This window comes from Eschrichtius robustus, chromosome 16 (genome assembly GCF_028021215.1).
Source record: "Eschrichtius robustus isolate mEscRob2 chromosome 16, mEscRob2.pri, whole genome shotgun sequence".
Classification (NCBI taxonomy): Eukaryota; Metazoa; Chordata; class Mammalia; order Artiodactyla; family Eschrichtiidae; genus Eschrichtius; species Eschrichtius robustus.
The window spans coordinates 5,672,431-5,687,250 of record NC_090839.1 but is presented as its reverse complement, the minus strand read 5'-3'; the positions used below and the strand labels follow the sequence as shown (position 1 = coordinate 5,687,250).

The following is a 14,820-nucleotide window of genomic DNA, read 5'->3' as shown; positions in this document are numbered from 1 at the left end:
GTAAATGTCTATTATCTATTTTTTTAAAACAAAAAAACTAATGTCTCGCCTCATATGTAAGATTGCATTATTTGGGACATACTTACATACAAAAGTATTTGTTGTTTACCTGAAATTCAAATTTAACTGGTCATCATCTATTTTTATTTCTAAGTCTGGCAACATTATTCAAAGGAAATAGCTTCTGCCTTCGGTCTGCAGGGGTGTGTTATTGTGGCTGAAATAGATGAAGGACATCTGCTCTCCCAGATATGTAGTTGGGAAAGGGAGCAGAATTTTTATAGTCTTTTTCAAATAATTGTGGATATTCTTCTCTATTACACCCAAATTCAACAAGTGGTAATTTCTTAAAAGTTGGTTAAAATGTGGGGCCTGAAACCACACCAATGAACTTTTTGTACTTTGTTACGTTAAAATGTGTTGATCTTTTTATACTTTGAATGGATCTTTTACCCATGCATGATTTTGTAAATAACAGATGGGTCATTTGGAAAACATCAGCTTACTGAGTTATAAAGAGCTTCTAGGTGTTGAATATATACTATTAAAAATGCTTTCTTAAAATCACTTCAATCTCATTTGCGAAGTCTTAAGTGTTAGAAAGCTGCCAGGTTCACACTGATGGATATAAGTTTTCCAAAATTCTAATTCTAATTTCCTCTTGAAAGTGGAAATTGCTTTCTTGGCAACCCATTTTCCTTGACATGGCAGGATCACTTCATTTGCTTTCAAGAGAACGTCTACCAAATACCCAATAATGGAATAAGCAGAGTTTGTCATCTGTTCTTTCAAGAAAAAATAGTGATTCATGAAAAAGTGGCTAGTTGAGCTGGCAACTCAAAAGTCCCACAGATGCCTCCTCCAGATGACCGCCGTGCTTTGGAGGACAGCGGAGGTGCTTTATGCCAACTTTGTGGTTCATCGTGCAGCCTATTAAAAAGAGCATTCAGGGTCAAGATGGAATAAAGTGAATATAACTTTCACTGCTTTGTCAAGGACATTCTCAAGTAAACTGCCCTTTCTTTTTGCTGCCAGTGCACGAAGAACAAGAACACAGCGGTCCTGCTTGGTGTGGCCGCACTGACTCACATTAAAGCAGCTCCACTGTTTTTGCACCATCGGTGCCAATGTCACCTAGTGAAAAGGGCAAATAATGTGTTGGCATTAAAACTAGTTAATAACAGTGATTTTGATCTTATGATCCTGGTTGGTTTCAAGGACCTCTAGGGGTCTGTGAACCACACTTTAAGAACGGTTGCTTTCAACTCTGGGCTCCTCCCCAAAGCGCCTGAAACACAGCACCTGCTTGCAGGCGTAGCTGCAGTGTTCACACTTGAACCTCTTCTCGTTTTTGTGAGTTTTGTGGTGCTGAAGGAGAGCATGGCGCACGTGGAAGACAGCAGGACAGTAGCGGCACTTCATCTCTGCAGCTTTGTACGTATGCAGGTTGCGCAAATGGACATCTAAAAGAGTAACAGAGCATAACGAAGGAGAATAGGGTTACTTTCTGTGAGGCCGATTTCCCCCTACCCTCCAAATAGGGTTTCTCATCCTTGCTACTACAGGCAGACCTCGGAGATATTGCAGGTTCCGTTCCAGACCATCACAATAAAGCGAATAAAGTGAATCACATGGACTTCCTTGTTTCCCACTGCGTATAAAATTTATGTTTATGCTATACTGTAGTCTATTAAGTGTGCAGTAGCACTATGTCTAAAAAACAATGTACATACTTTAAAAATACTGCTAAAAAATGCTAATCGTCATCTGAGCCTTCAGCAAGTGATAATCTTTTTGCTGGTGGAGGGTTTGAAATGATGCAAGATTTACCAAATGTGACACGGAGACAAGAAGTGAGCAAATGCTGTTGGGAAAATGGTGCCCATAGACTTGCCTGATGCAGGGTTGCCACAAACCTTCGATCTGTAAAAAACGCGGTATCTGAGAAGCACGAGAAAGCAAAGTGCAATAAAACAAGGTCCGCCTGTGTTAACACTTGAGGCTGGCTAACGCCTTCCTGGGGGGTGTCCTGTGCATTGCAGGATGTTCTGCAGCATCTCTGCCTCTACCCTCTAGTGCCAGTACCATCCCTTCCTCCCCACTTGTGACAACCAAAGCGCCTCCAGACATTGCCAAATGTCTCCTGGGAGGTAAAATCACTCTCAGCTAAAAAACTGCTGCTCTAAATGCACGGCGCACTGACATCTCATTTTAATATTCGTTCATATAGAGTTAAGAGTTACATAAGGTAGGGCATATTGGACCTAGTGTGTTCATGTAACAAAGCACTTGGAGGGCTTCCCTGGTGGCGCAGTGGTTAAGAATCCACCTGCCAATGCCGGAGACATGGGTTCGAGCCCTGGTCTGGGAAGATCCCACATGCCGCAGAGCAACTAAGCCCGTGCGCCACAAAGAGAGAAGCCACCGCAATGAGAAGACCCCATGCAGCGATAAATAAATAAATAAATAAATAAATAAATAAATAAAACCAAAAAACAAAGCACTTGGAGAACCTTACGGTGTGGGTGGAATTTTAGGATAATGTTAAGATGGTTTTGGGGCTTCCCTGGTGGCGCAGTGGTTGAGAATCCGCCTGCTAATGCAGGGGACACGGGTTCGAGCCCTGGCCTGGGAAGATCCCACATGCCGCGGAGCAACTGGGCCCGTGAGCCACAACTGCTGAGCCTGCGCGTCTGGAGCCTGTGCTCCGCAACAAGAGAGGCCGTGATAGTGAGAGGCCCGCGCACCGCGATGAAGAGTGGCCCCTGCTTGCCGCAACTAGAGAAAGCCCTCGCACAGAAAACGAAGACCCAACACAGCCATAAATAAATAAATAAATAAAAATTAAAAAAAAAAAAGAGATGGTTTTACATAACAAAGATATAACTTCTGTATTTTGGCTTAAAATAAAAGCCCCGACGTTCTGTTAGAGGCCAGTGCTCTGTTTTCTCCTACATCGTAACTGAGAGGCACGCTCTAGGATAATTTCTGCTCAACTGAGTCTAAAGCGTGGTGGCTTTGTGATCCTTTGTGTAAGACGTCTCTGCAGGGCAGAGGTACACACCTCATATGTGCCGACTCGGTCATTTAAAGAGCTTGGTGTCTCATATAGTGACAGGAAGGGAGACTTAGCTTGCGTACAAGGCATCTTATACGGTATACGGAGGTATAGGGAGTGCGCCACCGGCTTGGATGGGACATAACCTGTATTTCTTTGCCGTGGTGTCGAAAATGTCCTTTCTTGGCAACTGACTCAAGACTCTTGTGCCCTACAGGGTCTCACTGGGCTGTGTTTTGCAACTGACAAAGGATTTGGATGCAAAGTTGTTAAGACTTCATTAAACACCTTTACCCTTTCAGAAATGTTTGCAAATGTTTGTGCCTCTCATCCCCAGAATTCCTCTGGGCAAACCAGGGACTCTATTTCTGCCGACATATTCTGAGTGTCACAGTGTCATTCATGTGTTTTAGAAAGAAGAAAATGAGAGACCAGGAACCCTGAAACAAAGGAGAGGGGCTGGTTCACTCACCGTCACCTCCACCACCGCCCACGGCTAAGTAGGGCCGGTTTCCCCTGCAGGCGGGATACAATCCCAGCTCCCAATCTGGCACTCGGAGCTGCTCAAGGTGCCTCGTATTGTTAGGAGGGTTTACCTTGTCACAATACGGATCTCACGTCACATGAAGCGGGCTCTTTTACTGAAGCAAGTTCCTTATGGGAAGAACCATGTCTTGCTTCTTGCTTTTGCACCCTCGGTTCCCAGAATTGTTTCGGGTCACAACAAGGGTTTAAGAAAAATTTGCTGAGTGTCACAGGAGAGATCATTTAATAGAGTCAGAACCTGCAATCAGGCCACCTCCTGGCACCTGGTCACGAGACTCTGGGGCAGTTCGCTTTTTGCCCCTTATCCGCTTTGTCATCTGTAAAGACAGACCCAAAATGGAATAAAATAATACCCGGGGAAGCCCTTTATGAGCTCAAATGCCCGCGAGAGCTCATCTGTGTACCTGGACCAGGCCTGGGCCAGACTCTGAAACTGCACTTATGCTATCTAGCCACAAGATGGCACCACAGGACGTCCGGAAAAAAAAAAAACCAACAACCCAGGAGCAGCTCCTGAATCCCGCTGCCTCCCTGGAATCAGGCCCAGGGCTCCACAGGCTTCCTGAAGAGCCGGCCCACGGGGCAGCTAAAAGAAGTTCTCTACGCCAGACACTCACGCAGGTCACTCTTCCTTGCAATGACGGTGGCACAATGCGGGCACTGGTACTTGGGGACGTTCTCGGTGTGCTTCTGCAGGATGTGAATCTTCATGGTCCCTCTCTGGGTGAAGCGCGCGTGGCAGATGTGGCATTCGTAGGGCCTCTCACCTGGGACACGGATGACAACAATGACCCTCCGCCGAGGGGCTTCACCCCGAAACCCCTGGTGCTCCCCAAAGGACACCTGGAGCTGAAAGCCTTTCTTTCCCCACCAGGACTCCCTTTGCAACTCCTTTCTCATATGTTTAACTCCCAACTAGGGCCAGGTTCCTAAATCAAGCCCGGACAACGTGCTGTCCAGCTGTGTGGACAGCAGCCCAGGTGGGCGACTCTCCTAACATCTGGCGGCTACTCACAGCTCAAGACCCACACCTAGTTCCTACCCTTGGTGTAAAGAACGCAGAAGCACACATATCATAGCCCTTATACAACAAAATATAAAGAGAGTGCTTTACGAAATCAGTACACCTTGTTTTTTGTTTTGCCTTAAAGTTGAAGGATGAATTAAGGCGCCGACTTTTAAAACCCTGGAAAACCCATGGGAGCAAATAGTTGACGGTGTTTACTCTTCACAGTGGGGTCACCACGGGGTATTTACGTGCTGTGTTTATGTGTTGAATTATGCTCCCTTAACGCTAAATAAAGGCAAAGGCAACATCCCTGTGTCAGAACTTCGCTTTGACGTTCGAACTTTAATTCTGCACTGAAGATAACTTTGACAAGGTCACTTGTAAGAAGGAAACTACGCTTTACTTATTTGGCCTTAAGCGTGAGAAACTTTTACCGGAATGCGTCCTCATGTGCCGTTTCAGCTTGTAGGGGTCTTTGCCGGCGTAGCTACAGAGACAGCACTGAAAGGGGCGTTCGCCCGTGTGTGAACGGATGTGGCGCTTCAATTTACTTGCCTGATAAACAAATGAAAGATATTTATTGCAATAGAAACTTCCAACTTGGGGAGTCTTCAGTAAACCAGTGTTATAAGAGATATCTAAACGAGTCCGATTTTAACAGCAGGGCCTATCTCACAGCCTGAAGAAAACATGCTAAAGCCACTGCTTTTTCTTTTCCGTGGTGCATGAGGTACTGCATTTGACGTGTGTGCATAAGACCCTCGGGCGATAATGAGCGGAGCTTCAGGAGGCTCTCACCTTCAGCTTCACTTTACAAAGGAAAACGGAAATCGAGCTGCTCCGTGGTATCCACAATTTTATTTTCATTTCTAAGGCAACGGCCTCTCAATAGCTGCAAAGTTTAGATCATGCTGCAGGAGTGCAGAGGCCAGAAAATTTTTTGCTTGCATAAATAGAGAAACTTGAAAACATGAGCTCTTGAATGGACCGACATCTGTCGGAGGCACTTCACAGTTCCAACTTCTGTGGACTCTAAACGGCCCAGGGATGTTGGAACACCTTCCTTGCCATTAAGAATAGATTCTACGCGGGGACTTCCCTTGTGGCGCAGGGGTTAAGAATCTGCCTGCTAATGCAGGGGACACGGGTCTGAGCCCTGGTCCGGGAAGATCCCACATGCCACGGAGCAACTAAGCCCGTGCGCCACAACTACTGAGCCTGCGCTCTAGAGCCCGTGAGCCACAGCTACTGATCCTGTGTGCCGCAACTACTGAAGCCTGCACGCCTAGAGCCCGTGCTCCGCAACAAGGGAAGCCACCGCAATGAGAAGCCCGCGCACCGCAACGAAGAGTAAGCCCCAGCTCGCGGCGACTAGAGAAAGTCCAGCACAGCAACGAAGACCCAATGCAGCCAAAAGTAAACAAATAAGTAAATTTATATATATTAAAAAAAGAATAGGTTCTACGCAGTAGCAGTTTGTAAGAACTTTCAAGTAGAAGAAAATACATTCAAATTTGATTAATTACATATCGTAGTTAAAAGGCAAACATGCCCATTTTATCATGTTTTTGGCCTATTGTATTAACCTTCTAGGACTGTTCTTATTCTGTATTCACTTACTTCAGGCTCTTTTCTACCTTTAGCCGAAACAGAGGTAATGAACCATGCTTGGGCTACAGACATGGGAAAGCCCTCAGCGGCCTGTCTGTGATCTTAGGAAGGCTCCACTTGGCCTGGTTCCCTAACGTGCGGCAAGTACCCAGAAGCCTAAAGAACATTCAAGAACAAAGGAAGACTCGGAATGGAAAACAAGATCCAAACCAAAAAATTTAGCTTAGATTTTTAGAAGAAAAAAAGATATCTTTGAGTGTATCAGAAAGCAAAACAAAAGGAATGTTTAAAATTGTAGCATGAGAGGTTTGGTAAGCTGAGTGGTGTGAAGGATCAAAGAAGGCTGTGTGTAAACCTTCTCTGGACGGCTTTGAAAGGTGGGAGGGGGAGGGAGGGGAGTTCAGACGTTGGTGTACTCTGCACCCCAGCTTCACACATTCCTGCTGGCACATGTGTAAAGGGGTGGCGTCAGGGTGGGGGGCTTTGGCTACTCCCCTTTGGAGCAGACCAGCATGCCAGGACTTGGAAAATGCAAAAAACAGGGTGATGGCAGAAGCAGGGGGTCCATATGTCGAGGTTGACCCTGGAGAAGGGTCTCAGCGAACGTGGGAAATTTGTGCTGAGAACTGGCGGGACACCAACCAAAAGTCTATTCTAGGCTTAGGATTCTCAGGTGGCTTTGCTCTTTGAAACCCTAATTTTGTGTTTTCACAGTACAGTTTCAACCTTTAACTCAGATGACAAATAATTTTTAAAAATAGTAATAGCAAAAAAAAAAAAAAAAATTTTTTTTTTGGAGTCAAATTCTGCCCTGTCTGTGAAATTTCCTAGTTGATGAAACACAGTTTCATCACTACTGTATTTAAACTTTAGCCATACCCTTTAACTCAGTTCAATTCAAGTGTATCGTCCTTTCCCAATGGGGCTCAAAATCAGGACCCAGCATGCACTCTGCTAGATAGTGGAGTTCTTAAAGATTAATTGTACAAAAGTGACACTCAAAAGTAAATATACTGTGCTGTTGTTTCACTGAGGGTGTGCTAAATCTGCTGGAAGGTATAAATAAACCGATCTAGTTGAAATGAACATGACTTATAACTGAAGATTTAAAAAGTTGGCCTCTGTCATTAAGAGTGGAAATGGCCATGTTTAAATCTTTAAGCCCATTGCTTTGTATCGAGTCAAGTGCCATTGAGGAAAGCTCAAAAATCTCAGCAAAAATTCAGATTGGATCTCTGTTCTGTTAGAGCAAATACACTTTGATTTTGTGGAATGAGTCCTATAAAGAATGCAAGGTAGAACTTTTTAACAAATACGAGAATTATTTCTCAAGGACCACAGATTATTTGTAATTTGTACAGCTCTACATACTGCTTTCACTAGTCGGTAATCAAAGAAAAAAAGAAATCACATTTTAAAAATTAAATTTAGGATACAGAATGAGTATTATTTCCTGCAGAGATGTTACAAGAGATTCTGCTAGTAGTTTGACTTACATGACTTTTACAGCAGCTTCTTAATACGAAACTATGAAACTTTAAGAGTGAACTTACCTCCACGCTAGCATACTTGCACATGGAACATTTAAAGGGCTTCTCGTGAGTGTGTTTATAACGTCTGTGTCGGACAAGTTCTCCACTGGTGACAAATGCCATGTCACAATCACCACACTTGTAGGGCCTGGTTCCTGTAAAATCACATAGTTTATTCTTTTAAGCAAGATTTAACCACAATTTTCCTAGGGAATCATAACTTATAAATGACACTCAGTCTCAAAATGCTTTAAAAATTAAGAGGCTCTTTAAACCACAAATGCCCCGGAAAGATATGAGAAAAATCTTTGCAACATCCAACGTTTTTAACTAAAATTGAAGAAAAGAGACAAAACTAAAGTCTAAAAAAATGCGTTATTTTAATATACAAACACATGGATCTGCATTCTTACCTAAGCCTCAACACACATCATTCAAGGGAAACATCCTTCTCAGCTGTTTACCTGTATGGGTGTTGATATGATTCCGAAGGAGAGTAACAGTACGGAAAGCTTTCAGGCAAAGGTGACACATATGGGGCTTTTCATTGGTGTGAGTTTTCACATGACGATTCAAACTCGAAATCCTAGAAGAGGTGAACGTGCAGATGTCACAGTGGAAGGTTCGTTTTACTTCTGCAGGAGGGAGAGACAACATTTACGTATTTGTAAGAACCTTTCTTTAGGTGTTCAAGTTCCACTTAAATGCAAAGTAACTACACACATCCTTTTCTCACCTAATGTGGTAACCGAACAAGGTGCTCCATGAAAATGGTAAGCAAAAGAGAGCTGGGTGGCTCTACTAATAGACAAAACAGACTTTGACAAAAATTGTTCCAAGAGACAAATAAGAACATAACGCAATGATAAAAGAGTCAAACCATCATGAAGATATAACAGTTACAAATACACGTGAACCTAATAACAGATCCCCAAAATACTTGGAGCAAAAACTGAAAGAACTGAAAGTAGGAAGAGATGCTTCAATAACAGCTGGAGACTTCAGTGCCCCACTTTCAACAATGAAGAGAACTAGACAGAATATCATCAAGGAAACAGAAGACTTAAACAACATTATAAACCAACTGGGCAGAAGAAACCGCTACCGAACACTCCACTCAACAACAGCAGAACGTACATTCTTCTCAGGTACACAGGGCACCTTCTTCAGGAAAGACCATATGGTAAATCAGAAAACAAGTGTCAATTAATTTTAAAAGACAGAAATAATTTGCTCTCTGACCATTATGGAATGAAGTCAGAAATCAATAAAAGAAGGAAATTTGGAAAATTCACAAATATATAGAAGTTAAACAACACACTCCTAAAGGACCAATGGGTCAAAGAAGAAATCACAAAGAAACTGTAAAATACTTTGAGATGAATAAAAGTGAAAACATGGCATACAGGATATGCCAAACAAGCTTACAGGATATAGCTAACGTGCTCAGAAGGAAACTTTTAATTGTAAACACTTACATTAAAAAAGAAAAAATATTTCAGAGCAATAACCTAACTTTACATCTTAAGGAACTAGAAAAATAAGAGAAGTCTAAACCCAAAGCTAGCAGAAGGAAGAAATAATAAGGATTAGAGTGAAGATAAATGAGATAGAAAATAAGAAAACAGCAGAGAGGACCAATGAAACTGCAAGTTGGTTCTTTTAAAAGATCAACATTGACACTTTCTCTAGACTGGTAACCAAAAAAAAAAGATAAGTCAAATAACTAAAATCAGGAAGCAAAGTGTACTACTATTTCTGTACTACCAACCGTACAGAAGTAAAAAGGACTATAATACACAAATGTGTGCCAATAAACTAGAAAACCTAGACAAAATGGAAAATTCCTAGAAACACACAAACTACCAAAACTGACTCAAGAAGAAATAGAAAATCCTAATAGCCCTACAATCAATAAAGAGATTGAGTCATTAATCAAAAAACGTTCAATAAAGAAACCCCCAGGGCCAGATGGCATCATTGGAGAACACTACCAGACTTAAAGAATTAGCATCAATCTAAAACTCTTAAAAAACATCTAAACTCTTAACTGTAACATCTAAAACTCTTAATAAAAAAAAAAAAAAAAAAAGGAGAAGAGTAGGAAACACTTCCCAACTCATTTCATGAGGCCAGTATTACTCTGATACTGAAAAAAAAGACACCAAAACAAAACTATAGACCAATATCCCTTATGAATACCGATGCAAAAATTTTCAACATACTAGCAAACCAAATCCAGTAGCATATTTAAAAGATTGTGCACCTTGGCCACGTGGAATTTATCACAGTACTGGAAGAGAGGTTGAACAGATGGAAATCAATCAATGTAATACACCAAACTGACAAAAGAAAGGGAGAAAAAAACCTACATGATCATCTCAATAGGTACAGAAAAAGCACTTCACAAATTCCAACACCCTTTCACGGTGAAACACTCAACAAACTTGGAATAGAAGGTTTTGGGGTTGAGTTGTGTTCCCCGAAAAGATAGGCTGCAGTCCTAATGGCAAATATCTATGAATGTGACCCTACTTGCACATAGGGTCTTTGAAGACAATTTCAGATGATCATACTGGACTAGGACGGGTCCTAATCCAATATGACTGGTATCCTTATAAGAAGAGAACAGAGACACACGGAGAACTTTATGTGACAACAGAGGCAGAGACTTGGAGGGATGCATCTACAAGCCAAGGATGCCGTGGCTGCTGCATCACCAGAAGCTAAGAGAAAGGCATGGAACATACTCTCTTTTAGAGCCTTCCAACAGAGCATGGCTGTATCAACACTGTGATTTCAGACTTCCAGCTTCCAGAAGTGTGACAGAATACGTTTATGTTGTTTTACACCACCCAGTTTGTGGCATTTTGTTATGGCAGCCCTGGGAAGCTAATACAGGCACCAATTTAAAAACAGGCAAAGGATTTGAATAGACATTTTCGAAGAAGACACACCAACAGCCAATAACACATGAAAAGATACTCAACATCATTAGTCATTAGGGAAATGCAAATGAAAACCATAACGGGATACCCCTTCACACTCACTAGGATGGCTGTAATTTTTTAAAATGGAAAATAGTGAGAATGTGGAGAAAGTGGAACCCTCCTACACTGCTGGTGGGAATGTAAATTGGTGCAGCTGCAGCTCCTCAAATAGTGAAACATAGAGTATCCAGCAATTCCACTCCTAGGTATACACCCAAAAGAACTGAAAACAGGTGTGCAAACAAAAACTTGTCCATGAATATTCATAGCAGCACCATGGACAATAGCTAAAAGGTAAAAACAGCCTAAATGTGGATCAACAGATCACTGGATAAACAGAATATGGTGTGTATCCATACAAAGGAATGTTATTCAGGGGTGAAGGAATGAAGTACCGACACATGCTACGACGTGGATGAGCCTTGAGAACGTTATGGTAAGTGAAGGAACCCAGACACAAAAGGCCACGTGTTACCTGGGTATGATTCCATTTAAATGAAATGCCCAGAAGTGACTGTTTAATGGGTACACTTTTCTTTTTAGGGTGATAAAAATATTCTGGAATTAGACAGTGGTGACACTTGCACAGAATTGTGAATATACTAAAAACCTGAAAATGAGCTAGGAGCTGGGAATTTGGGGGTACAATCTCTTGATTTAAATATATGAGAAACTAATACATAGCAAAGGTTACGAATGCAACCAGCTACTGAAGCCAGAGGCAATCAGCCTAAATGAATAACGTTCACCACACGTAAGAAGAAGGGATCGTGGTGGCAGCGTGGCTTTCTAAACTGAGTCTCTTTCTGACCCCGACTAGCTGTTGCTAGAAGGAGGAAACGGCCGAGGGTGGCCAGATATGACTTTTTATAAATGAGCTAAAAGTTGAGACTTCAAGGGTGAACTCTCTTGATTTAAATAAGGGAGAAACTAATACTTTTTAAAAAGCTGAACAAATAATTTTCCAGGGTCAGAGTCATCCTCTTTCCTGGCCTCACCTAAACATCCCCTCCCCTTAAAGGGCACCTCTGCTGCCCTCTGGGCATCACTCCTTCCTTCTCCAGGGCCTGAAGCACTTGCTCTGGTCTCCGTCAGACACCCCCTAACCCCCCGGGGCTGCAAACTAGGGGGCAGATGGGGCCCAAACTTCTATTTATGTGCACGGCCCTTTTCGGGAGCCTCTGTACTATGCTTTCAAAACATTTGCGCACAAGATGCAAAAACTCTTTTGGATTTGATTCACAATACAGAATGTTAGTTCAAAATTTCTCCCATCTCCTGACATTCTGAAAGGGACTAAGGCAACCACTTCAAACTTCAACTGCCATCCCCTTCCCCTAAAGAGAATCAGCAGCCCTGTCGTTTGAAGAGTCTCTTACAAATGAACTGGCCTACCCTTTGTCTTCTTTCGACTTTTTGTAGCGTTGGCTTTTTCAACATGTGCTTGACCCAGCGCAGGTTTCTCAGTATTTAAGGTTGAAATTGTCAGAACAATTTCATCTCCTGGTCTCGCTTCCACAAGAAAAAACTGCCCTTCTGTTTCTTCACTGAATCCACCTTCAACCAGCAGCTGTTCCTCTTCCTGACGTTTCTCAAGCTAATACACAAAAACAAGTATTCAAACAAGTACAATACTAAGAATTACAGCCTGATTCAACTCTTTGCTTTGATGAAACCATAGAATCCATAGAGAAAAACACACATTAAAGAAGCACAGAAGATTGTCCATTGCAACCAAAATGCTTAAACTGTAATTACTAAGCATCAAGGGTTTCGGTGGTGAAACAGAATACAACTTGAAAACTCGATGCATCTCATCGTATTCTAATGAGTGTAACTTTTTAAACTCTTAAAAAACAACACGAGGTCTCCCAAGATTTTCCTGGGAAATATTTTTACTGTATTTAATTTTAAATGGCCAATTTTAAACTGCTTGTCCATACACAATACTGCATGAAGGGCAACTCTAAAAAATAGTTTTCTGGCTTCCTCCCCCACCCCGCATTTTATTAAAACCAGTCGTACCTTTATAGATCCAGAGCTTTCTGCCACGCTCACTGCACACTTACTGTCTTCACTGGCCCCGGTCACATTCTCCTCCAGAACATGAAACTGCATCACCTCCACCTCCTGCAGCGGGTACATCTCCTCCTGGATGCTGATGGTGACACACTGGTGCGGGCTCTGCTGGGACCCCTCCCCAAGCCGCACCAGTGACTGCAGCCCACTACCAGCCTGCTGCACCACCACCGGCACCTCTCCCTGGTGCTGTGGTGCCAGGTCCTGCAGCTCCGCATCTTCGGAGGTCAAGTGCGCCGTCTGCAGGGTCAGAATGTGCTTCTCGCCCTCCTCCGGGATGGCCAGCACCAGCTCCAGCTTGCCCCCCGGGATCTTGGCCTGGAGGGCCCCGTGGGTGCTCTCGGCCTCTAACTCTTCAGAGCTTGGGTGTTCCCTCACTCTGCACACCCCGTCTTCTCCCTCCTCCAGGGCTTTTTCTGTTATCAACACTCCTTCTTTGATTTTGGTGAACTGCTCCGGAGGGACAGAGATCTCGGTCCCTGCCATCGTGACTTGGTCTGTCAGAGAAAGAAGCAAGCCGTGTGGGCACAGTGGGTTCGGCCTAGCAGGCTTTGGGGCTCACACGGCTCAGGACTAAGTTAACTCAGCCTAGGCCTAGAAGGGGCTGGACTAAGTAGGATTGAGGCTAAAGCAGGTGTTTGTCCAGAAGATTCTAGAACCAACAGATTTGGGCCTGGGCAGGCTTTCAACAAATGCACATTCCAGGCCTGGAACGCTTGACGCTGGGCAGGCTTCTAGCAAATGCGCATTCTAGGCCTAGAAGGGAGGCCTGGACAAGCTTCCCACCAGGGCACAATTCCAGATTCGGCACCCTTTCAGCCACGCAGCCTTGGCCCCGCAGACCTCAGGTCTAGCATGCGCCCCTCCTGGGCTGGGGCACCTCCCCCCACCCCGGCTCCACCCTCGCCGGCCCCCTCCTCGCCACCCACCAGAACCTTTCCTGCCCACGCCCGCGTGGGGCAGCTCCGGCTCTGGAGGAGGCTGGAGTCCGGCTCCCGGGGGCGGCCCCTTACCCGGGAGGCGTGGCCTCGGCGCCCGGGCGGCCAGTCCCGGTGAGCCCCACCTCGTGACGCGTGCTGCACCTCGTGCCGCGTGCTCCACCCCGTGCCGCGTTGCTCCACCCCGTGCCGCGTGCAGCAGGCCACCGCCCGCCGCCGCCAGCCAGCTGCCTGGGCTCGAGGGTCAAGAATGGCAGTACGCAGGCGCAGGGCGGGAAAGTGGGGCGGCGTGCAAGGGGCGGGGCCGGGGGGAGGGGTTGATGGAAGATGCGGAATGTGGAGGAGAGGAGGTGGGAGCTGCAGGGGGCGCTGCAGGTACTGCTGAGAGACCATGGCGGGGTGGGGATGGATGAGGGGGGGAGTGGAGGGGGACCTGCAGGGGGCACTGAGACATACGGGGAGGTGGATGAGGGGGAGAGTGGGGGGGGGGACCTGCAGGGGGCGCTGAGACATACGGGGAGGTGGATGAGGGGGAGAGTGGGGGGGGGACCTGCAGGGGGCGCTGAGACATACGGGGAGGTGGATGAGGGGGAGAGTGGGGGGGGGACCTGCAGGGGACGCTGAGATCTGGGGGGAGATGGATGAGCGGGGAGTGGAGGGGAGGAGAGAACCAACTGAGAGGGGTTTTGAGAGATGGCGTGTGTGGAAGGGGGAGGGGGGAACCCGCTGGAGGCTACGGAGACCTGAGCGCGGGATGGATGGCGGAGGAGAGGAAGAGGGGGAGGAGATGGAGGGAGAGGGGAACACGGCGGGCGTGATGGAGAACAGGAGTGAGCCCAGGACATGGTCAGGGGGTTAGAAATGGAGGTCAGTGGAGTAAAAGACGTTGAGGGGGGGAAAGGGTGGGCTGTGGAGGAGATATGAGGAGGCCAGAAGGAAGACACAGCTAGGTGGAAGCGAGAGGGAGCGAGAAGGCGAGACGCTGGGAGGGGGCTGGACTCCCGTACAGCTTTACAGCCTTCCCGGCTCTTTAAACAGTCTAAAGTTCTTTCCAGAA

General features: G+C 45.2%; 1 protein-coding gene across 2 annotated transcripts in view; it reads right to left on the bottom strand.

The window, feature by feature from the left end:
• The window catches only part of CTCFL (CCCTC-binding factor like), a 30,119-nt gene extending 16,808 nt beyond the window's left edge, over window positions 1-13,311 (bottom strand). The window contains exons 1-8 of one of the 2 annotated variants that reach the window (XM_068523844.1): window positions 12,997-13,311; window positions 12,772-12,897; window positions 12,142-12,343; window positions 8,221-8,391; window positions 7,778-7,911; window positions 5,048-5,168; window positions 4,222-4,371; window positions 1,303-1,463 (exon numbers count right to left, since the gene is read on the bottom strand). In XM_068523844.1, the coding sequence (XP_068379945.1) occupies window positions 1,303-1,463; window positions 4,222-4,371; window positions 5,048-5,168; window positions 7,778-7,911; window positions 8,221-8,391; window positions 12,142-12,343; window positions 12,772-12,897; window positions 12,997-13,311 (1,380 nt within the window). Of the gene's footprint in view, window positions 1-1,302; window positions 1,464-4,221; window positions 4,372-5,047; window positions 5,169-7,777; window positions 7,912-8,220; window positions 8,392-12,141; window positions 12,344-12,771 lie in introns of both variants that reach the window. The other variant, XM_068523843.1, reaches the window with a different exon arrangement.
• Between the last annotated feature and the right edge of the window lie 1,509 nt (window positions 13,312-14,820).